General features: G+C 44.9%; 1 protein-coding gene across 1 annotated transcript; it reads right to left on the bottom strand.

Annotated features, from left to right (window-relative positions):
* Window positions 1-2396: 2396 nt before the first annotated feature.
* Window positions 2397-20286, bottom strand: fscn1a (fascin actin-bundling protein 1a). Its single transcript, XM_063471438.1, has 5 exons — window positions 19205-20286; window positions 8503-8659; window positions 7285-7406; window positions 5143-5310; window positions 2397-4852 (listed from the first exon to the last, which is right to left on the bottom strand). Exons 1-5 carry the CDS (start codon window positions 20043-20045, stop codon window positions 4644-4646), a joined length of 1497 nt encoding a protein of 498 aa, XP_063327508.1. The 5' UTR covers window positions 20046-20286; the 3' UTR covers window positions 2397-4643.
* Between the last annotated feature and the right edge of the window lie 690 nt (window positions 20287-20976).

The raw sequence follows: 20976 nt of genomic DNA, 5'->3' as shown, positions 1-20976 counted from the left end.
CACCCCCTCAAATTAAACCTAACCAGGCCTGAGCGTCAGTAATGCAATGAAGGTTTTTGACACTTCACGCCCTGACAGTGCCACACACACACACACACACACACACACACACACTCCAAGCTTCTAGCAGCTGGTGTTTCCATGGTAACACTGCTGGGGTGCACAAGAGGATTCAGATGTGGGTGGAGACAGCGGCCATTTCGCACACAGCCTCTCCTCCCTCTCTCTCCCCCTCCTGGCAGAGAGAGAGCCAACCCAGCTCCGCCTGCAGCCTCACACTTCACCCACAAACCGCTGCACCCATTCCTGGGATCTGGGTCATATTCTGAGGGACTCATTTTTTCAGCAGAATCAGTCAGCAGCTGGAGGAGGAGGAGAGGAGGTTGGGGGGCGGATTAGATAGGGTGGTGTATGTTTGTTTTGCTATGTTGGGTGTTCCTCTGGGATCTGCAAACCTGACAGGGGTGTGCGGGGGGAGATGGGTGGATGGATTAGAGGGCTGCTCGGGAGGCTCCAACATTACATTACGACCCAAAATGTGCATTTGTGTGTGTGAGTGAGCAGTTGCCCTTTCTCTGTGCTAGAATAAATGTTTCAACACAACGGCTCCATTCAGGAGACAGAAAGAAAGTGTGTGTCTGTGTGTGTGCAACAAATGGAGCTGCTGTGGTCAGAAACTGGCAAGAGACTAAAAATGAAGCTATGATTACACGAGAAACGAGCAGGGGAAGAAAAGACTAGGGTTTCCAGAATTATCCAGGTTGAACTTGGAAAATGTCGTCTTCTTGAGGATGCAATAAATAAATCAGTTTGCAAGAACAAAAGAATTTATCATGAGAAAGTCTTGGGCTTCAAAGTAAGCTTTAAATGTCGAGTAAAATGCACAGACTTTCTCCATATGTGTTAACAACCCTGCCCCCCAGTCTGGCACATTCATCGTCCTGATCGGTCCTCTGCGGTTGAAGAAAGTAGTGAAGAAAGACAAAATATGTGAAGCTTTTGGATAGTTTTCTCCTTTTTATCTCTGAAACCTGTTTACCTTCACAATAAAGCATTTGAAATGAGACCATCAAAGCGCAAGATGGACACGAACGTCGTCTTATTTCCTGACATTTCACATGTTGAAATATTAAAAAAAAAAAAAAAAAAAAAAAAATGTAAAAGGCAAACTAAGATGGCAAGAACAGCCACCCCTCCCTAAGTTCTGCTAGAGATTGCACCCTGTTTTTCCTTCCCACAGTCACAAAGTGCTTGTTCATAGCTGATCATCTGACTGTTGGGGTTTTCTCTGTATTGCTGTAGTCTTTATGTTACAATATAAAACTTTTTCGAGGCAACTGTTGGTGTGATTTGATGCTATATAAATAATTGAATTGAGATTAAAAATATTTGCAAATATTTAATTCTTTTCAAGTCTGGAACCTGTAAAGATCCCCCTTTGACATGTCTTTACTGGAACCATTTTTTGCTGGTTTGTAGGTCTTTGCAGCTTCAAGGTAGCCTTCAGCAAGTGAGACAAATGCTATTGCATTGTGATCTTAGCAGTTTTAAATCCCCAGTTTTCCTAAAGAAGCACTTTGATAGGACACTGCTTCAGAAACATGCAGGCTGCTTCTAACAGAATCCATTTGCGGCGTCTGACTGAATCCGTTATAAAGTATAGCTCTCAGATCCAGATCCAATCAGCAGCCACAATATCAAAAAAACTGACCCAGTATTTTTGAGTGCCCACACCTCCACCACGCTTCAGATCAGGAGTACTTTTCCAGGCTTTTCTCTTCCCATCATTCTTGAAGTTTATCTTAATTCTTAATCTTAATTTGTCCATGAATGTCTTTCCTGGACTGATCAGACTGCTTAAATCTTGCCCCTACCTTTTTGTGATGCGATACCTCTGGTTTGCATCCAATAGTGTTTTCCTAGTTTGAGGTTTTCATGTTGTTTTTCTTAACCATGGAAATAATTCTGTCATCATGCACTCTTTTGTATTCTTTCAGGCCTTTTGGAGTTTTTGATTTTAATAGGCTTACTTTGCTCCATAAGCAGATTCTCTTTTTGAAAATATAGGAAAATATTAAAAATGTCAGCAATTCCACAGCAGTAATGCAATATTTACATTAAACCCCTCAGACTAAAGTTTAAAGCCTCCATTTGATCATACTTGACTGCTTCTTTTTCACAGAAACTATAACTGACCAAGTAGGTGAGCTGCGTGATCAATGTAATCAGAGCTTTGAGCACTACTACTGCAGCAGATGTGCACAATTTTTAAAAAATACATGCAGTTCAAAAAAAAAAAAAAAAAAAAAAAAAGTTCTGGAGAGGAGGTCACTGAGGACACCAGGGTTTTGTCTGAAACTTGCCAGGAAATGAGAAAAAAATACCATTGAGCCACGTAGCGTTCCAAATCCCAGTTTTATTGGTCGTTGGATTTTAGGTGAACCAATGGCACGAGAGAGAGAGAGAGAGAGAGAAAGAGAGATTAATCCACAAATATCAAAAAAATTATACAAAATAATACAAAAGGAAGTTCCAGTTATACAAAGCAAAGATGTGGACTTTTTTTTTCTAATTTGTCTACTGCCCGAAAACTCAAGAGTAAGGCACAGTCATTACCACATGTTTACCCTTCCACATCCGTTTGTCTAAGCCCATGTCTTGGTTACCTTGGAGAAGCTGGTTTCTCTGAGGACAACTGCTCCTTTTATTCACTCGAGATTCTCAACCATTCATGCCAAAAAATTAAAAAAAAAAAAAAAAAACAACCTTCAGAAAGTTGGACGTGGGCTAAGCAGTGATTGGTTTTCCATACTGACCTTCAGATCAGAGGAATGCTGGATGATGATGGGTGGAAGAGCCCAATAATTCAGGTGGGGGCGGGGGTGCACGTGCCAAGATCATCTTTGCTGGATCGTTAAAAAAAAAGGAAAAAAAAAAAAAAGCAGCAGATAGAAACTTTCTGCTTCTGTTAGTATGAATGCAGACTGCTGAAGGGTGGAGAATCGAAGAGGAGGTGGGGGAGGACCCGTGGGTGCAGCGTGCTACATGACTGCATTACAGACCACTTGTAATCAAACGCGAAACCAAACTACTTCTTTCCTCCTTTTAAAACAAGTCTCTTCTGAACTTTCACCAACAGTTCAGACATAAGAAAAAAAAAAATCCAACGCAAACAGAAATGGAGACGTCGCTGTAAATGCGGTCACGGCGCTGCTCGGACCGAAAAGAAGCAGCAGATTTAGGGAATGGGGAACGGGTGTAGAGGTGGACAGGCAGCAGGAAAACCGTCCCCGGACGGTGTGCGAGACGCTCGACGGGATGTTGTTAGTAGCACCAGGTTCCAGTTTTTGTCGGTTCCAGTATCAAAGGTTTGGTCTACATGTAAAGGCTAAGGTGTGCGCCAGGTCGAGGGAATCGAAAAAGCAGCTTTCAAAGAGTTTATAAATCATTTTACTCCAGTTTTTATTTTTTAGGACTACCTACTGTACACTTACCCATGATAATGTCTGTGCCTCGGACATGGAAAAAGAAATGAATCCAACTGTGTTTCACAGACTTTTTTCCTCCTTCATTACACATACCACATGTGGCCCCATCATTTTTAATGCTTCACTTAGTTTCTTTACACTATTCTTGTGACAATAGAATTAGCGATCAACTTCCTACTTCCCATCGTTTGGTCTAGGAAATCAGACTTCCTGCCAAACCAATGAGGAAACAGCTAGAGGAACTATACGGGAAACTGTTTGGACATTTCCTACACTTGAGATGAAAAACGGGCGAGACTGAACCCTTCGATCAGAACATCTTCAACATCTTTATCATCAGCAGATCCACTCCAGTTGTATCACAGTCATCACAGGCGCACGAGGTCCGCTCATGAGAGAGAAAAGGAAATTAAGAAAAAAGAAAACAGCCTGGTGAGAAAACCAGTTTCTACAAGAGCCAACCATCAGAAAAACAGACCTCCTCCTTCCTATCTCACAGCCACCTGACAGGACACAGCGATGAGGTTTGAGTCTGTTTTCAGAGATCAGATCAAGTAGAAAAAGGACTCTACCAGATCAGCTCAGACACCATAAATACTGCCACTGTGTGCCGCTCACACAAACAATAGAGACGAGTGGAAAGACGAGGGGGTTCACTCAGAGAGGAGGGGGCTCTTTAAACGTGGCTCTGCTCTGCTCTGGGGGGTAGAAACAGCCCAATCGTAAGGCGAGGACGGAGTGAGTGGCGGAGGATGGGGGGGTGGGGATGGGTCGAGCAGCAAACCAGATTGGAGCAGAAGAAAAGTGCACAGCCCCGTGGTAACTATGGCAACAGATAAAGGTCGGCACTGCAGAGCAGAGCTGGAAAAAAGAGAGGAAGGATAAAAAGGAAAGGAAAAAGGAGCGTCTCCTTCTTTCCTTCTTCTAGCCTTCCTGTTCTCTCTGTGCAGTTCATCAACATATAAAGTTATAAGTACAGGATATACTGAGGAGCAAGAGGGGAGGGAGGAGGGGAGGGGGGGGGTGAGGACACCATATATGTGTGGACGGGTGGTGTCGTCGAGCCGCCGCCGTGCTCTCGTTTCCCTCCTCTGGCATCACGGCAGCAGTCGACCACATCCCCGTTCGCCGCGGGTTTCCCCCTCCACTTCCCCCTCAGTACTCCCACAGCGTGGCGGTCTCAAGGTCGTCGGCGTTGGCCTTCAGCACGCCGGCGTGGTCGCCGCGCAGGTACTTCCCGTCGGCGGCATGGCAGATGGCCAGCTTGTTGTAGTCGCAGAACTCAAAGAGGAAGTCGACGGGCGTGTCGCTGCTGCTCACCACCGACTGCTCGTTCCCCACCATCCAGTATTTACCTGTGGAGTCTGCAGGAAGAGTGGAGAGGAGGCACAGGGGAGGAGGAAAAGTGAGGATTAAAAATGATAATCATGGGGAAGAAACAAAAGATGCAAATCCTTTTTTGGCACAGACACCTTGTGAGTCCATAGTGAAAATCTAAATCTCTTGGAGAATAAATGATTAACCCCCCGAGTCTGTGTCTCTCCACATACTGACGTTATAGCAACAGCTTGCTGACTGTTTAAGGCTACTACAAATGAAAGTTTCCATTAATGTGAGTCCTCCTCTGCAGGACCCAGTTGTGTCGAAAACGGACCTTGCAGGCTGTACGCTCCATCTCTGAACTCCAGAGTAAAGTAGTCATAGGAGGAGCGGTTGGAGTCCAGTGTCCCGGTCACCTTCCTGCAGCCGATGAAGCCGTGCTCCCCGCGCAGCACGATGATCGGGCGGTTGATCAGCTTCATGATGAACTCCTCAGACTCGCCTGAAAGAGACAACAGATGTGTCAGAGCAATGTGTGCGTCTTCACATCAGCACATTGTGCTTCTTTGTTTTGCTGGAATGCTGCTTATGATTAAAAATGCTGACTCTTTGTTCTCATTAAAAAATAACGTATGTGATGCAACTCATGTCAGAAATCTGTGTCAGCGAGTGCTCAAGCTGCCAACGCCTCCCGAAAGAGAAACTGCAGCACAAAGCAAAAACACTTCAGCTTTGATCCGCCAATGCTGGAGACCAACGCCCGATCTATAAGCGGAGCATCTTGTGATCTGCTTGCTGACTTGTAGTTTCTGTCAGCCTAAATTCTGTGCAAAAGCTTGGCATTTCCTTTTTTAGAACCTCTGTGCCACCGAATAATGTGAGGAAAAAGGTGTTTGCAGAGGGGTTGATCTGCCTATTAAATGCTAATGTTACAGGCAGCCAGTTAGCACAAAGACTTTCATCATGTGCTTGCAGCCAAAGTTAATAAACACTTATTAATAAAAATGTATCTGGCCAAGCGTTACATGTATAAAAATTCAGTGTAATGTCAATGTAAGGACATCAGTGTAACAAATCAACCAAACTACTTGACAATATGTGGCATCAGTGTATGAGGAAAATCTGCAGCTGTTAGCTAGCTGGTTAGCACTGACATCAAATCTGTCTACAACTACAAAAGACTGTTAGGAGAAGCTGTTATTTCAACATTGGCTTCTTATATCTGACCATTTTCACAGGGAAGATTTTTTGTTTAAAACTATGAATCATTCAAGCATGAAGAAAAGGCACCCAACAGAACCAATTTTAAATTGCACCTTTAGGCACTTTGTTGCTAGCAGCCTATTGCAAAAAACCAAAAAGAACACATTTGGTTCCCTTTTTTTTTTCCCCCCGCATAGAGCTCTTAGGTGAATAGCCTGACACACGACCTGAGAGATGCATCCAGAACTTCACCTGACCCACCTACTGTTCACTGATGCCTCACAAGAAATGGTCTCAGTGGAAAGGTGATTGTCAAGAAGTCATTCTTACTGACAAACCGGGAGAAAAGGCTGTAATAGGTATACCAAACTACACAAGAACTGGACTGAAAATCTGTGTCAATGCGCTTTGCAGTGATCCCCAACACACTGTCAATGGGATAAAAGCATATCTGCATATCTCGATAGAAAAAACACAATGTTACACAGTCAGTCATGGATTGGCCTCCCCAGAACCCAAACCTCAACACCATTGAAGCAGTGTGGGATCATCTTAACAAAGAACAGAGCAAAAGCCAGTCAACATCCAAAGAAGAGCTTTGAATGTCCTTCAAGAAGCCTGGAGAACTGTTCCTATACCTGCCCAAGAGAGTTCAGACTGTGTTGGAGAATAAAGGGGATCATACCAAACATTGACTTTCAGTCTTGTATAAACTCAGTTTTTGCAGTACTAGAAGAGCTTAAAATATTCAGTGTTTGAAGGTAACATTAAAAAAAACCCTTCATAATGTCAGCATAACCTGTATTTTCTAAAATGCCAATATAACGTGTTGGGCGATGTTTCACTTTCCATGTTGTGGCTGATAAAGAGCACATTCATGGCTCTGAGAGATATAAAGAGGTTTTTTGTTTTTGGTCAGCAGGAAGCTTTTCACTCATTGCACAACACTGGTAACAAAAGCCAGCCCTTATTTATTTTTAGTGTCACACACACTCTTGCTTGCTCAGGAATTTTCTCATGATGTTTCCAATCAGCACCATTAACTCAATACATCGAGTAAGAACTTGGCAAAAAACGCAAACGAAAAGACTGCAACAGAGTTAAAAAGCATTAAACAGCTTACAAAACAGAACCCCTCCGCTCTCAAGTGCACAACTGGAGCCACAATTGAATTACTTCCACTGCACTGAAAATCCCCCCGTCACTGCAGAGGTGTAAATTGGTTAGCCCCCATGCGTCTGTTTGCACGGCCGTATCAACACATCACACTAACCTGCACTGTCGATGGTGGCCGCCAGCTGGCCGTTTTTCTTGGCGGCGACGTATTTCCCATTAGCAGCCCGGAATGTCAGCCTCTTCCCACGCCACTCAATGTCAAAGTAGCAATTAGCTGATCTGCAGAGATGGAGAGAAAAGTAAAATGTAAGAGTTAAAGGAGTACCCAAAAAACCTTACACAGCAGCCAGGTATGCAGTAATGCACTCGCAGGATTGTCAGCTAAAAAAACAAAAACCAAACACATCTTCACAGACTGAGACACCCAGCAGCTTTATCACAGTGCAAGTAACTCTTGGGTAATTGGATAGGTAGGATCCGGGTAGAGGGATAAGCTTGTAGTCTTCGGTTAAGTGGAATCAAGCAGCTTACTAAATCCTTTCACTTGGTGGAGGATTTTTTAAGTTGATTTTGATTCTCTGAAGCTCAGAAACATTCTCAAAATGTTTTCAGCAGACCACAGCTGGTTAAAAAAAAAAAAAAAAAAGCACTTTGGTGGTCTAATCTGCGAGAAGTAAACAGAGGGAAATCTCAAGAATGTGATTGAGTAATCTGGTGAAGTTCCTGCAGGCCCCCCTCAGTGTCGGGGATCTGCTCGGTCTTATCTTAAAAAACAGAATGGTCTGCTTCTGAGCTCCCTCATAGCGCATGCTCGTGACCGAGCTGATGCCGGATCCGTTTACTGCTGTCCTCTGCATCATTCCTGCACACGTGCAAACATGCTAACGCTAAACATCTGCAACTCCTCCTCATCACCGTTTCCTCAAGAAAGAGTAAAACTCTTTACCTGTAAAACTCTCTCTTAATACTGAAGCATGACACGTAAAAGAGACCAGACTCCCAATCCTGGAGCTGTCTGGGGCCTCACAGAGAAGTGACTCAAGAGCATAGGGTCAAAGGTCAGGGGTTAATAGCTAGCTCTCTGGTTGGACTGAACTACTGTACATTAAAGCAAATGACTCCACAGGTTAGGGTTGCACACAAATGCACTTCAACTCCCACAGCATGCCACAGCTATGAACACGCCATCAATCCCTCCCACACACAGGTCAAATTACGAGTTAGGACTAAACAACAGAAGCTATGACGGACCAGTTTGAGTTTTCCACAATCAGCAGACACACACACACACACACACACACACACACACACTCACACGGACAATGAACGGACAGACTGGAGCAGGTGTAGCTGTGATGATGTGTGCGATTCTTACTTAGTGGAGGCCGTGCACTGCAGGCCGCCGTTAGCCGTCAGGGTCCAGTATTTCCCAGCGGCAGTCCGGAACGCGCACTTCCTGTTTTCACGGCAGATCTCCATCTGGAATACCTCTTGGTCACTTTCTTCATCCTGATTGGCTGACAGATCCATACCTGTGCGGGGTTAAAATGTTGGGGAGACCTTGTCAGGCTGATGAATATGAGAGGGATATGAATAACCACAGAAGACTCATCATTAACATTCAACACACACGCACGGACACACATGCTCACACACGCGAGGCAGGTAACCATATAGTAAGGACTTCTTCTGAAACTTCTCCACAAACATTCTCCAAAAGCTTTTTCTTTGCAAGGATTATGAGGACATAAGCCCTGTCCTCATAATTCAAAGTATCCGGACAGCGCTGCATGCACCCTTATACCCACCGAGGTATACACAGCCCACACGTTCACATCCGCTGGTCAGGATCAGACGTACTAAATGAACAACATCAGTCAGCTTAGATTAGTGAAGGATTTAACACAGCTGCACACAAACCCACACCCACCCACTCACATCTGTCCTGGTCTAGACAGACCCCACTACACTTCAAAGGATCAGGCGTCACGGTGGACGGTCACAGCACACAGAGAAGTCCACGAGAGCTTAAACATCTGAAGCAGTTTGCTAGCCAGCGGTGACAACAGTCTCTGCGGAAATCTGAGAAGGCACAGCAGCACTGAAGCTAAATACTTACATCTACATCCCCAAATAATGATACAATATTAACATGCTTCCATTTATAGCATGGAAACATCATTACTCAACTAAATTATAAGTTGTTGGCTTTGTAGGCATTTAGTATTTCAGATATTTTTCCCCACTCTGCGTGATGTCAGTGAGAACATATCCTAATATGGTCATCTCAGGCACACAGAAGCTCCACCCACCTGCTGTTCAAACCTTCTGTTCATGAGGGGCAGCCAATCAGATATCAGAAGAAAACTGCAACAAGGCCCAGTGTAAGTTAAAAGGATTATTTTGAACTGTGAATCATGCAAAGCTACTATAGCGGATTCCAAGAATACGAAACGAGAGTGATGGTGTCCCTTAAGGTGTACCAAAAGCAATGGGAACTATCTGAATAATTTGATTGGCTATTTCATCAATGGCAGCTAGCCTTGACAAAATTTGTAGGCAAATTTAAAAAAAGAAATAAAGCTTTAGCTCTGTGAACATTTAAAATACATCACAGTTATAATTGTCATTTCCACATCCTTCTTCCCCTGCTGTATATCTGTAGTCCAAAAAAAACTACAAAAAAAAAAAAAATCAGTGAGTCTGTGAGTGCATGTGTGTGTTTGTACAGGACAGCAGACCTCATTAAAATCAAATCAACCTTAGTCAGGCACTCAAGAGCAACAAAGAGGTAAACACATGAGTCAACTATAAGAGAGAAAACCCAGACGCACAAATACAATCTAAGCAGCACAAAGCCCGCTATTGTATATGATGAAATCATACTGTGCACTGACCTATAGCCAGAGGGCTCACAAAAAAGAGAGAGAGCGAGAGAGACTGTCTGCTATGTAAATGTGTGCAGAGCAAGAGGTGAGAGGGCGAATCAGGAGAAGAAGACGAAGAAAAAAAAGTAACTATTCTGCCAGCAGCACTCTGTAGTAACAGTATTCACACAGAGCCAGCGTTACATGAAGGTGTTCAACAGTTACTGCTCACGGACTGTGTCTGGTGCTCACTAAAAGTCAACTCGGGATTGAGTTTCTGCAGAAAAATGCAGAGATGCACACATGTGCACACACACAGATGATTAAGAAGGAAAATATAACCATAATGGGAACCACATGGTGGAGAGGAGGGGGTACGGAGGAAACAAGAATGTTCATTTAGAAGGGTTTGAAGAGGACAAGGAGAAAGAAAAATGGCAAAAAAGATCCGTCTCCTCCAAGATAGGACACGTCACTGAACTCTCCTCTAATGCTCGCTGCTTCCTGCTCAGCCAACGCAACTCTGCAGTAGCAAAGCAGAGCCCATTTATTACAGAGACTGTGGCTATGCGTGGATCAAACCATCTGCTGGTGGTTTTGACCCATGACGAGCTTTTGGCTGGTATTAGAGACGACTTTACAATGCAAATAGCAAATGTGCTAATTTTAAAAACACTACAAAAGACTCTTATGAAATTCATTCAAAACCTCATATTAATATGAGGTCTTTACTTTGGAAATTTTGACTTGTAAATGATAAGAGCACAAAGAAAAAAGCCCGTCAAGCGTGAGTTATGTCATCTGGGCTGCGTTAACATGAGCTGTTCATTCAAAGCAGTAGCACGGGCTCTGTTTTGATACAGTGTCGAGGCGGCTCTATGAAAAACAAGCAGTTTGATATCCAGCTCAGGAAGTTAGGGGTCAAACCAGACAACCAGGGCAAGGCGAACAAATCATAGTGGTAATTACTGAGCTTTAAAGAGCAGGTGGTAGGTGGACTTGTTACTGTGGACAGAGCCAAGCTAGCTGCTTACATCTGTTCAGTTCAAGCTAACCTGGTGCTAACCTCAGCTTCATACAAATGTGATAAATTACATATGAGACTCACAGCACTCAGAGTCACTGAATAGAAATCTATTCAAAGGCAAAGTTGGTGGTTTTCTCGCTCCGTCCTCCAAAAGAACCAATCAAGAGCCAAACCTGGAAACCTGAGCCACTCATCAATGACACATGGCGCACAGGTGTGGTGGTGGCCATATCTATTCATTAGTCACTTCCTTCTATCGTTTTTCTTTGCTGGCTGTTTCCATATTATGAACTGGCATGGCTTTTTAAATCAGTGCTCTGGTGAAAAGAGCTGGATATGTTCATGTGGTGAAAAATAACTTGCATGAAAACCCTTTAACTGCTTTCAAAGACTGCACACTCACTGGCCACTTGTTCAACTCCTTGTTATTGCAAATCTCTCAACAGTCAGCCACATGGCAGCAACTCAACACACCTAAGCAGGTAGATCTGTTCAAGACGGCCTGCTGAAGTTCAAAGCGAGGATCAGAATGTGGAAGAAAGGTGATGCAAGTTACTTTTTATACATAGCACGCTTGTTGGTCCGAGTATTTCAGAAACTGCTAGTCTGTTGGGATTTTCCCACAGAACCATCTCTACGGTTTATAGAAGATGGTCTGAGAAGAAAAATTATTCTCTGGATAAAATACCTTGTTTATGTCAGACAAGAATGGACAGACTGTTTTACGCTGAGGAGAAGGTAATTCCAACAACCACTCGTTATAACCATGCCATGCAGAAGAGCATCTCTGAATGTAAAACATCAAACCTTTGAGCAGTTCAGCTACAGCAGCAGAAGACCACAGTAGAAGAAAACCCATCATACTGATGCTAAAACTCACACAAGATCATTAAAATTGGACAACAGGAGACTTGGAAAATGCTGCCTGGTCTGAGGAGTCTCAGTTTCTGCTGCAACATTCACATTAGAGACAGAATTTGGCATAAATAACATGAAAGCGTGGATCCATGCTGCCTTGTACCAGCAGTTCAGGCTGCTGCTGGCGGGGTAATGTTTTGGGAGATTTTTTCTTTCTGTTTGTGACGCGACCGGTGAAATTAGATTACAGCTTCAAAACGTACAACTGTGTTACCACGCATCTTATCCGACTGTCATCAGTCAAGAGGATAAGCATACTTCCCAAAATGGGGAATTTTTCAAACAAACAGTCTATTCAGTTGCGCTCTGCCCAAGCAAAACAACTACTTCAGTCTAAAATAAAACAACTGCTGACACCAAATCATCACAAGGCTCGAATACGTTCATTTCAGTGACCGATGACTTGGGGTAATATCAAGCATCACACACTTTTAAACTCAGTCTAAAAATATTGAATAAAAAGGTCAGCAGGGTTTACTTTAGCTTCTGTTTTTCATTCTCAGTTCAATGTTTTTCATTTACTTCATTTTTGTACAAATCTAAGACGTCTGATTTTTACGTGCATGTATAATGTGCATTTTCACACAAACACTGAAAACCGGCACCGGCTAAAGTCTGGCGTGAGTTTGGAACTGTTAGTTTCAGCGGAAAAACAAACATGAATTTCACTATATGAAAATAAACCCGGAAACTAAGACGCAGTTTTGCATGCTGAGCTGATTTGAGTAAATGATTCTCCGAATATCTGATTTGAATAAACTTCAGTCAGCCTTACAGATGGTGTCAGACACTTTCACACATTCGGCTGCCTTGTCTTGAGTTATCACAAGGACATTAAAAAAAACTGCTATAAAAATACCAGACTGACAGACAAAACAGTCACCCTGAAGGCCGTGCAGCCTCAGCCGTGACCCAGAGAGAGGCCGAGGCCGCTACACAACCAGATCTGTCCACACTGATCAGTCTTGAAGCTCACAGGGTTATGGAGGACAGAGAGGGTCTGCAATCATGTACACACACCAGCAAACCACACATGCCGAATCCTCCCAAACCTCATGCACACGCTCTACTTAAACAACCCCTCCATCTTTCTGTCCACTCCACCCATCGCACTCAGCCTAATGGCGGCAGGCACAGATTGTCCTCAGTGAGCCAGCACCAGAGGCCTGCTGTGAACGCACGTGATTCTATCAAGCCTACTTTGTGTGTTTGTGTTTGTGTGGCTCCTATTGTTCACCAGGCCCTGGCTGAGGAGGCGACCAGCTGGGGCACAAACAGGGAGCCAGATCATCAGCTTTTGTTCTGATCCAAACACAGAGTGTAACCAGCCGGCCCACACTGACTGAAACACTGCTGCTTCAACTCAAAAAAAACAAAAACAACAAACATGCATGCAGAGAAAAGGAGGTCAGGCATGTGAGAGAGTATCGTGCCCGGGGATGCCCCAAATCTTTTGGCAAATTGATTCAAACTGTGTGTTCAGCTCGTCTCTACTGAAGTACAGTTGCGCTGTGAACTCGAGGACGGCAATGTGGAGACACACCCAGAGCACGGCAGGGTGACACGCTGGAGACCAGCTGAACCCTAACCTATAATAAAGCGCAGACATCGAGGAGGAGAGGTTCCCCCCCTCGTGGGTATGCAGCTGACGCGAGGCCGATCCTCTGGCGCGCTCCCAGCACACAAACACGCAGAGGGCGTGCAAACATTAAAACGCCAGCGTGCCCACTCAGTCACAGCCAGCGAGCATTACCAAGGATGCATAAATTAAATGCTTCCCATCTTTTTTATCTTACTGGCCGACCTTGTTGCAGTCAGAGAAAGCAAATAGTCGCCCTTCACCCCGCGGGGATTATCGCACACCAGCCAAGGTCAGAGCTGCGCCTCTCACGTCTCATTTCCTGCTTGCGGGGGGGTGGATGAAGGAGACAGAGGGTGTCAGGGCTGACTCGTGGCCAGACACAACATGGAGCCAGTGTTTCTGTTTCCTGAGTTTACCACACATTACATGGTTGGTTTCAGCCTGATTAATGCGCACACTTAAATATTATTTATGAATTACGAGATGAGGATTCTGTCAAATTAATGCAAAGCAACCACAGATGAATCTGTAATCCGTATAGATGACTTTATAGGGAGAAGCAACCATTTAACAAGAGTGAGCTTTGTGAGGCTATAGAGATGTTTAGGCTGGCTACATTTAAAGCTCAGTTTGTTCGATCCACAGGACTGTCACACCTCATTTTCTGACATTTTGCTTCCAAGGAGCCGGATTTTCTTAAAATATGTCATCTTCAGGCTGTCTGAAGCTCTTCCAGAGTTTTTCGTTGCATCAGTTGCAATTGATCATTTTCAGAGGAATGGGGTTGTTTTTTTTGTTACTACTCACTGAACCATTCAAGAAATTTAAAAAAGACTCCCGGCTCTATAGATAAACCAGCATAGTGTCTGCACATACTGGACAACTTAGTATAGAACCGGTTTTAAATAGTAAATTTATTACTAGCAGCCCGTCAAAAAAAGAAAGACAAAAAACCCCCAAAAACATTAGCTCACATTTTGTTTACTTTAATCTCTGAAAAATGCCAAAGATAAAGTTACGTCATTAAGAAATAAAGGTGAAAAAAGAATCCAAAGACCTGACACGGGACCTGAGAGGCATGGATTGGCCTCCCCGAACCCCAGACCTCAACCTTGTTGAACATTATTGGGATCATCTTGACAAAGAACAGAAGAAACAGCAGCCGAAACCCAAAGAAGAACTTTGAATGTCCTTAAAGAAGCCCTGAGAACTATTCCTGAAGATTACTTAAAGTATTATATACTTATATACACAACTATACACATACAGTATATAATATTGCATGTTTCAACAAGCTACTGCACTTCTTTCCCATTTTCCTAGCAAATTATAAAGAAATAAAAGGAGACTTAAGATGGTACACAGTACTGTAAGCTAAGTGTTTCACAATGGGGGTTGGAGGTTTGGTTGAATCTAGTGTTTTCATAGTCCTTTGGGTTTTATGGAGACAGCAGGAGCTTTGTCACCAAAAACCAAAGACCCCCCGAGTCAACTCACCTTTGTAAGCAACAATTCCCTGTGGAGCAAAGAGCAGTCAGCAAGTCAGCACTCAGTGGTCACAAAGCAACCACCGGTCACCAACAGGATGTGACGGATTCTTATTGGTTTAGCTGACAAACCAGCACTCAGTCTTCACTCACACTTGCCCTACAGTTTAGAGGAAGAACAGGCCACTTAAGGGCCACCGAGCTGCAGGCTAACTGACTGATAATTGCGTCTGAGTCCATATGAGGGTCGTTAAACAGCCTCTCTGAGAATTCGTGACCAGAGACAAGAAGAGTGGATGTTATGAGCCGGAAACAAGCAGCAGCACCGAGTCAGTTTAAAAAGCAATTACAAATGCTGTGAGTTCAGATTAGCGAACAGCAGAAACTGTGGCACCCATGTGACAAATGACTACTCTGTCCTCACAAGGCTGATTTCAGCAACTTTGAATTGAATGAAGTTTGGGTTTTGTTTAAAGTCACACGATGACGGACATCAGACTTAACGTGAAGCAATATGAAATATTGGATTTATTAAAACACTGCTGGGCTGTAACAATAAAATAAATCACAGAAGGGAGTTAAGAGTCAGCTCCTCTCTTGTAAAAACATTTGCAACATTTGAGTTATTTGCAACATTTTAGATTAACGGCAGTCTCATGATGAAGTGCAAACAAAAGCACTGATAACGTTTCTAATCCCATTCAGCTCAGTTAGAGTCTTTGGTAGGTGTGTTTGGATGAGCTAACTTAATACTATCAGCTGAAGCTGCATTCATAATATATTAACCATCTGCACCGTTGAGGTGTGCGGATGCAGATTCCCATGACGTAACCACAACAAATCAAACATGCTAAACCTGAAACGAGCAGCTGAATCTTTTTCCTCCAGTGAGCTCCACTGTAACACGGTGTCTGTGCAAACTAACCTGCAGTAGCCAAAACTGAAAACACACACAATACAGACTATAATTTTATCTTAAAGTAGGGTTGCATGAGAAAGATAAAAAAAAAAAAAAAGGAGAATTTCATGACTCAATAATCATGGCCGACTAATGAAAGGATGTCTAAACTGGATTTACCGCTTTTGAGCGTGAGAACTTGACAAACAGCAATTAAGTGCGAGTCACCAAATCAACAGTTTTGACTGGACAAAAGCAGCTTTCAGAGTGACCCGATTGAGCTGGCCCGAGCCAACCCCCCCCCCCCCCCAAAAAAAAAACCTAATGAAAGCCAGCCGATTTTAACCATCATCACAGCTTGGGTCTGTCAGCCGCTTTAGAATGGAGTGGAGGGGACATAACCAGCTGTTGATTTGAAAAAACATCTGGAGGCAGTTTAATTCCACTTGGCATTTAATCTGCATCACAATGATCCCGTTGTTGGCGGGCTGAATGTGGTTTTCCCCCTCTCAAGATTCGGATCTCCTGCTCATTATAAGTTGTAGCAATCAGAAGGGACGACTTGGGTTGAGTCACCCATGAGCAAGGCATCATGGGTACATGTCTGATATGATTTCCAATATTTCAGCATAAAGCATCTAAAGACATGAGAAGCAGTCTGATAGCAGTGCTCCTTTCCCTGCACCTTTAAGTTAAAGCAACACACTTAAAAGTGACTCACACCACCTGTGACATCACTCGCTGGTTTGTAGACGAGTTCTGGCCGTCGCCATCTTGGTTGTTTAAAACCAGCCATCGCAGGCAAGAAGTGGCTCCACAGAGTTCATGACGGGGGAGAGTGCATGCTAGCAAGCATGGGTGTAATAAAGGTAAAGACATTCTGAACCCAACACCTCTGTTTGACCTTTTTCTCACTGAGAAACATCGAGTGCAAGTAAATTTTTGTTTGTCTACAAGGTAACCATCAATGCAGATCCACCACGCTGCATCCAATACTCCATGTGTCACTCGAATCGTAAAGAGATGGATATGACAAACTGCAGTTTCCTCGATTACAAGCCACTTGGTATCAAAATTTGCTTAAACACATGCCATGTAAGCAGGATACTGCACCTTCCATAATAAACTGTGGTGGAGCAGCCAGCATTCAGATCACAGTGTGATTGTTTTTGTGGTGGATTATTAAAGAGCAGTTCGTGCTCTCATTGCAGGGGCCCATCATTTTAATACCGCAACCTCCACCTTCAAAACGGACCACCATTTTGTGGGCTTGGACTGAGCTTGAAGGTGGACAAAAAAAAAAGAAAAAAGAAAAAAGTAGCAACTCCTACTTTGTGAGTCGAGGATGAATGTCTCTGTGACAAGTAAACAAAGCAGGGAGACAGAGCAAACATGCCTGGGGTGTGACAAAGATGAGAGAGGAAAATGAAAGGATAGACAGATCACACTTCATGAAAATAGAAGAAGCTGTAGTTAAAAAAACAAAACAAAAAAGCCACTAAACCACCAGTCTTCTCAGCAGACGCCAAATATTCAGAGCGATTCAGAGCATCAGTTATAAGTCGTTCATTACTTTCAGAGCCTCGCGGCCTCATGCAAATACTCTTAGATTACTGCGCTGGCTCACAGTGATATTTAGAGAATGATTCACACACTCTCGCTCTGATCTCAAATTTCTGCTGAGTTCATCATACTTTTTTTTTTGTTTAGGATTAATGATGGGAAAGGGATATTCAGGCACACATCAAGGCTGACAACTGTTCAGCACGAGGCATGCCATCGATGACGACTGGAGACACAGCAGCCAAGCCTGAAGGCTTGGTATGAGTGGGGGAGGGGGTGGCAAGGCAGGAGGAGGGGAAATATAGAAGAGGTGTTAAAAACAAAGGTTAGAACAATAAAGGAGACAGAGATTGGGGAAAAAAGGAAGGAGGGGTGAGGAAAAAAGGAAGGAAGGAAGGAAGGAAGGAAGGAAGAAGGTGGAGGGAGAAGCTTGTGTCCTTGCCCAGTCATGCAGCTGAAAATCAGACATTCATGAAGACCATGAGCTCTCACTCAAACAGTAATGGAGGGAAGGGGGAGTAGATTGAAGAAAAACAAAAACTATTCCGCCTTATCGAAGCTAATAATCACATCAGCAGTGGATGCTGCTGTGCATCTCTCTTAATGAGACACAAAGGCTCCAGTTTCAGCTTTTCCATCCACATTCACTGGGCAGCTGAGACTGTGGAGCTTTTTCTGCTGCACAGATGGTGAGGACTCTAGTGTTGCATTTTTAAATGCTCCTGGTCATATCAGTCAGAACCTCACCCGACCTAAATTAAGCAAGCTGTTTTGGTATAAAGACAAAAGTAGCAGTTGCCTACCAAGTCTTCAGTCATCCTCTCCCCTTTCTCTAACTGTGGAGCCATTCTGCTTCGGTGGCACGGTCAGCCTTCCAGTTTAAGACTGTTTTACATTTGAATGAAGGCACGTGTGCACACGGTGCTCTGTGTGTAAGAGGCTGAGAACTCTGTACATGGTGGTGGTTTGTAAAGTTTACTGACCATAGACGATACAACAGTGCTTTTAATCCGCTCCAGCCTGAGGGGGTTGGGAATAGCAGGGGGTGGGGGGGATGGGGGAAGTGCTGCATTTTGTAGAGGTGGGCTGATGGATCCAAATATTGATAGTATCGATACCAATGCTGGTATTGGTATCAGATGGATACAAACGTGATAGAATCAATGGAAATCATTTACCCAAAACATGCACTATGAAAAATGCAAAAACAAACAAAAGCCAAGTTTCAGAGTACATGAAAAGCTGAAAGGTGGGTTTTGTTGCATCAGCGTTAGCCAATTATAGTGGAATGTAAAAATCAGTGTTTCAGTGGTCATTAAAATGTGCTCAGAATTTGCAAATTAGAGATTCCTCTCATAAATCATGACACACTGCTCTCCCCTACATAAGCTGCCATTATAGGTTAAAAGTATTGGTACTGGTATCAACAACACTGGCCCTGTATTTGCTTGGTATGGCACACCAGGAGTATTTTTTATGCAAGGAGGGTGATTTGGCCCAAAAAGCATTGTTTAAACATGTGTAAGTGCGCACAGGCCTCTGGTGTGGGACTAGAAGTCTAGGCCATGCTCTGTGTCCATCATTCAGTGTGTGTATGTGCGTGTGTGTGCGCGCGCGCTGCAGGAGGGAGATGCAGTCTCAAAATTCCATCACGTTAACCCTTCCTCGACCAGACACTCTTCACACACACAGACACACACTCAGAGGATCTGGACCGGACCACCACCACACCCACCTTGCCGGGTGGAGACGTTCCTCTCGTTGGCTGCGGTGAGCACGACCTGCGGGTGGCTCTGCTCCAGCACGAACATCTCGTCCTTGCCCACGCGCGCGCTCTTGCCGGACTTCATGGTACCGGAGGGCCCGGAGGGCGCGAGGTACCTGCCGCTGCAGTCCCTGAAGGCCACCTTACCGGAGCGGAACTCCAGCGTGTAGCCGGTGCTCTTGTCCGTCGTGGCGACCAGCGCGCCGTCGTTCCTCAGGAAGCGGTTGTCGGACGTCTGGAGGTGGTACCGCTGATCTCGGAACACGAGCGTGATCATGGAGTCCACTCCCCACGGGACATCCCGGTCGATGGCGATCTCGTCCACCTTGTCGCTCAGGTGCGCGTACCGCTTGCGCGTCACGCTGAAGATGTTCACCTGCGGGTGCATGGCGATGTGCACGCTCCATTTCTCCGCCACCGAGGCGGTCTGGGCGAAGCAGATGATCCGGTCCTCGGTGCCGCCCAGGTAGCGGCCGTGCTGCTCGGACTGCAGGGACCAGCGGCCGTCGTCGTGAGCGGTGATGACGAACCGGCATTCCGGACCCGGGGTCTCGCTGTCTCCGGTGACGTTCCCGTCCTTGTCGGCGGCGATGTACCGGCCCAGATGTGACTTGAGGAAGAACACGTTCCCGCTGGAGTCATCGCCGCTCTGCTCCAGGGTCCAGATCTGCTTCTTCTTCATGGACGTGGCGGACGCGTTGATTTTGAAGCCGAAGGTCTCCGCCGTCAGGTATTTGTTCCCGCAGTTGATGAGACCGAACTGGATCTGCAGCATGTCGCTGGTTCCGTTCGTCGCTCCGTTAGTTGTCATTGTCGCTTCTGTGCGCTCGAGCCTCGGACCGGACCGGTTCTGTCCTGAGAGGGATGAGAGAAGAACGAGGAGGAGGAGGAGAGGGGAGGAGGAGCGGTTCTGCAAGTGAGCTCGCGGCTGAAAGGGTGGGATGCTGTGCAGCCTCGCGTGCTTCTCTTTGTTTGGGGGAGTCTGTGAGCGCGCGCCGCCGGTCCTCGGTGCTCTGCCTGTCTCAGCAGCGCGAGACCGCCGCCACAGCTGCAGCCTATATAACCATCAGTGACGTCGCACATCAAGCCACGCCCTCCGGGATGACCAGCAATCTGGGAGCAGAGCTCGGTTGTCTCCTCTGCTCGAACCCTGTTGCTTTTATCCGTCTAGTTTAGGTATTTTCCCCTGTTTTCCCGCTTCCCATGAGAATTCCATAGAAGTCTAATTGCGAACAGTGTGTGTTGGTACAAGCTCAAAACTCAAAATTCTTAAAAAAAAGCTCTCTATTTTAATATCTAGCGACTCGATTTCCACCCAAGTATTAAAATAATATCACTTTCTCTCGCTTTCAGACACATATGAGACCGGTTCAGCATTCAAATCACGAGGACCGTGTGCGTGTGTCCGCTCACAAAACAGCTCTATTCATGGGCCGAGCATGCACATCAGAGGGCTGGAAACAAAGAGGCCAAACAGATCACACTGGCATCTTCTCAGTGCATGTGCATGAGCACACACACACACACACACACACACACACACACACACACACACACACACACACACACACACAAGTACACAGTGCGGAGGTCATATCAGCACTATCATCTGCACACTTTAAAACAAAACAAAACAAAACATACAAACAGATAACGGCCAACGCAGAAGTAGCTTATGGCTCAGTGAAATTTCAAGGACAGTTGTTCCAAACATGACCCGTGCGCGTCCATGGCACAGCTCC

Source organism: Pelmatolapia mariae, linkage group LG4 (genome assembly GCF_036321145.2).
Source record: "Pelmatolapia mariae isolate MD_Pm_ZW linkage group LG4, Pm_UMD_F_2, whole genome shotgun sequence".
Lineage (NCBI taxonomy): Eukaryota > Metazoa > Chordata > Actinopteri > Cichliformes > Cichlidae > Pelmatolapia > Pelmatolapia mariae.
The sequence above is the reverse complement of the archived record's forward strand: the minus strand, read 5'-3'. Positions and strand labels throughout refer to the sequence as shown.

Coding starts and splice junctions, on each gene's coding strand:
- fscn1a (XM_063471438.1), bottom strand. CDS start 20,045: ATGACAACTAACGGAGCGACGAACGGAACCAGCGACATGCTGCAGATC. Junction 8,660..19,204: donor GAACGTCTCCACCCGGCAAG/GTGGGTGTGGTG, acceptor AACCCCGCACAG/GTATGGATCTGTCAGCCAAT. Junction 7,407..8,502: donor CAGTGCACGGCCTCCACTAA/GTAAGAATCGCA, acceptor CCATCTCTGCAG/ATCAGCTAATTGCTACTTTG.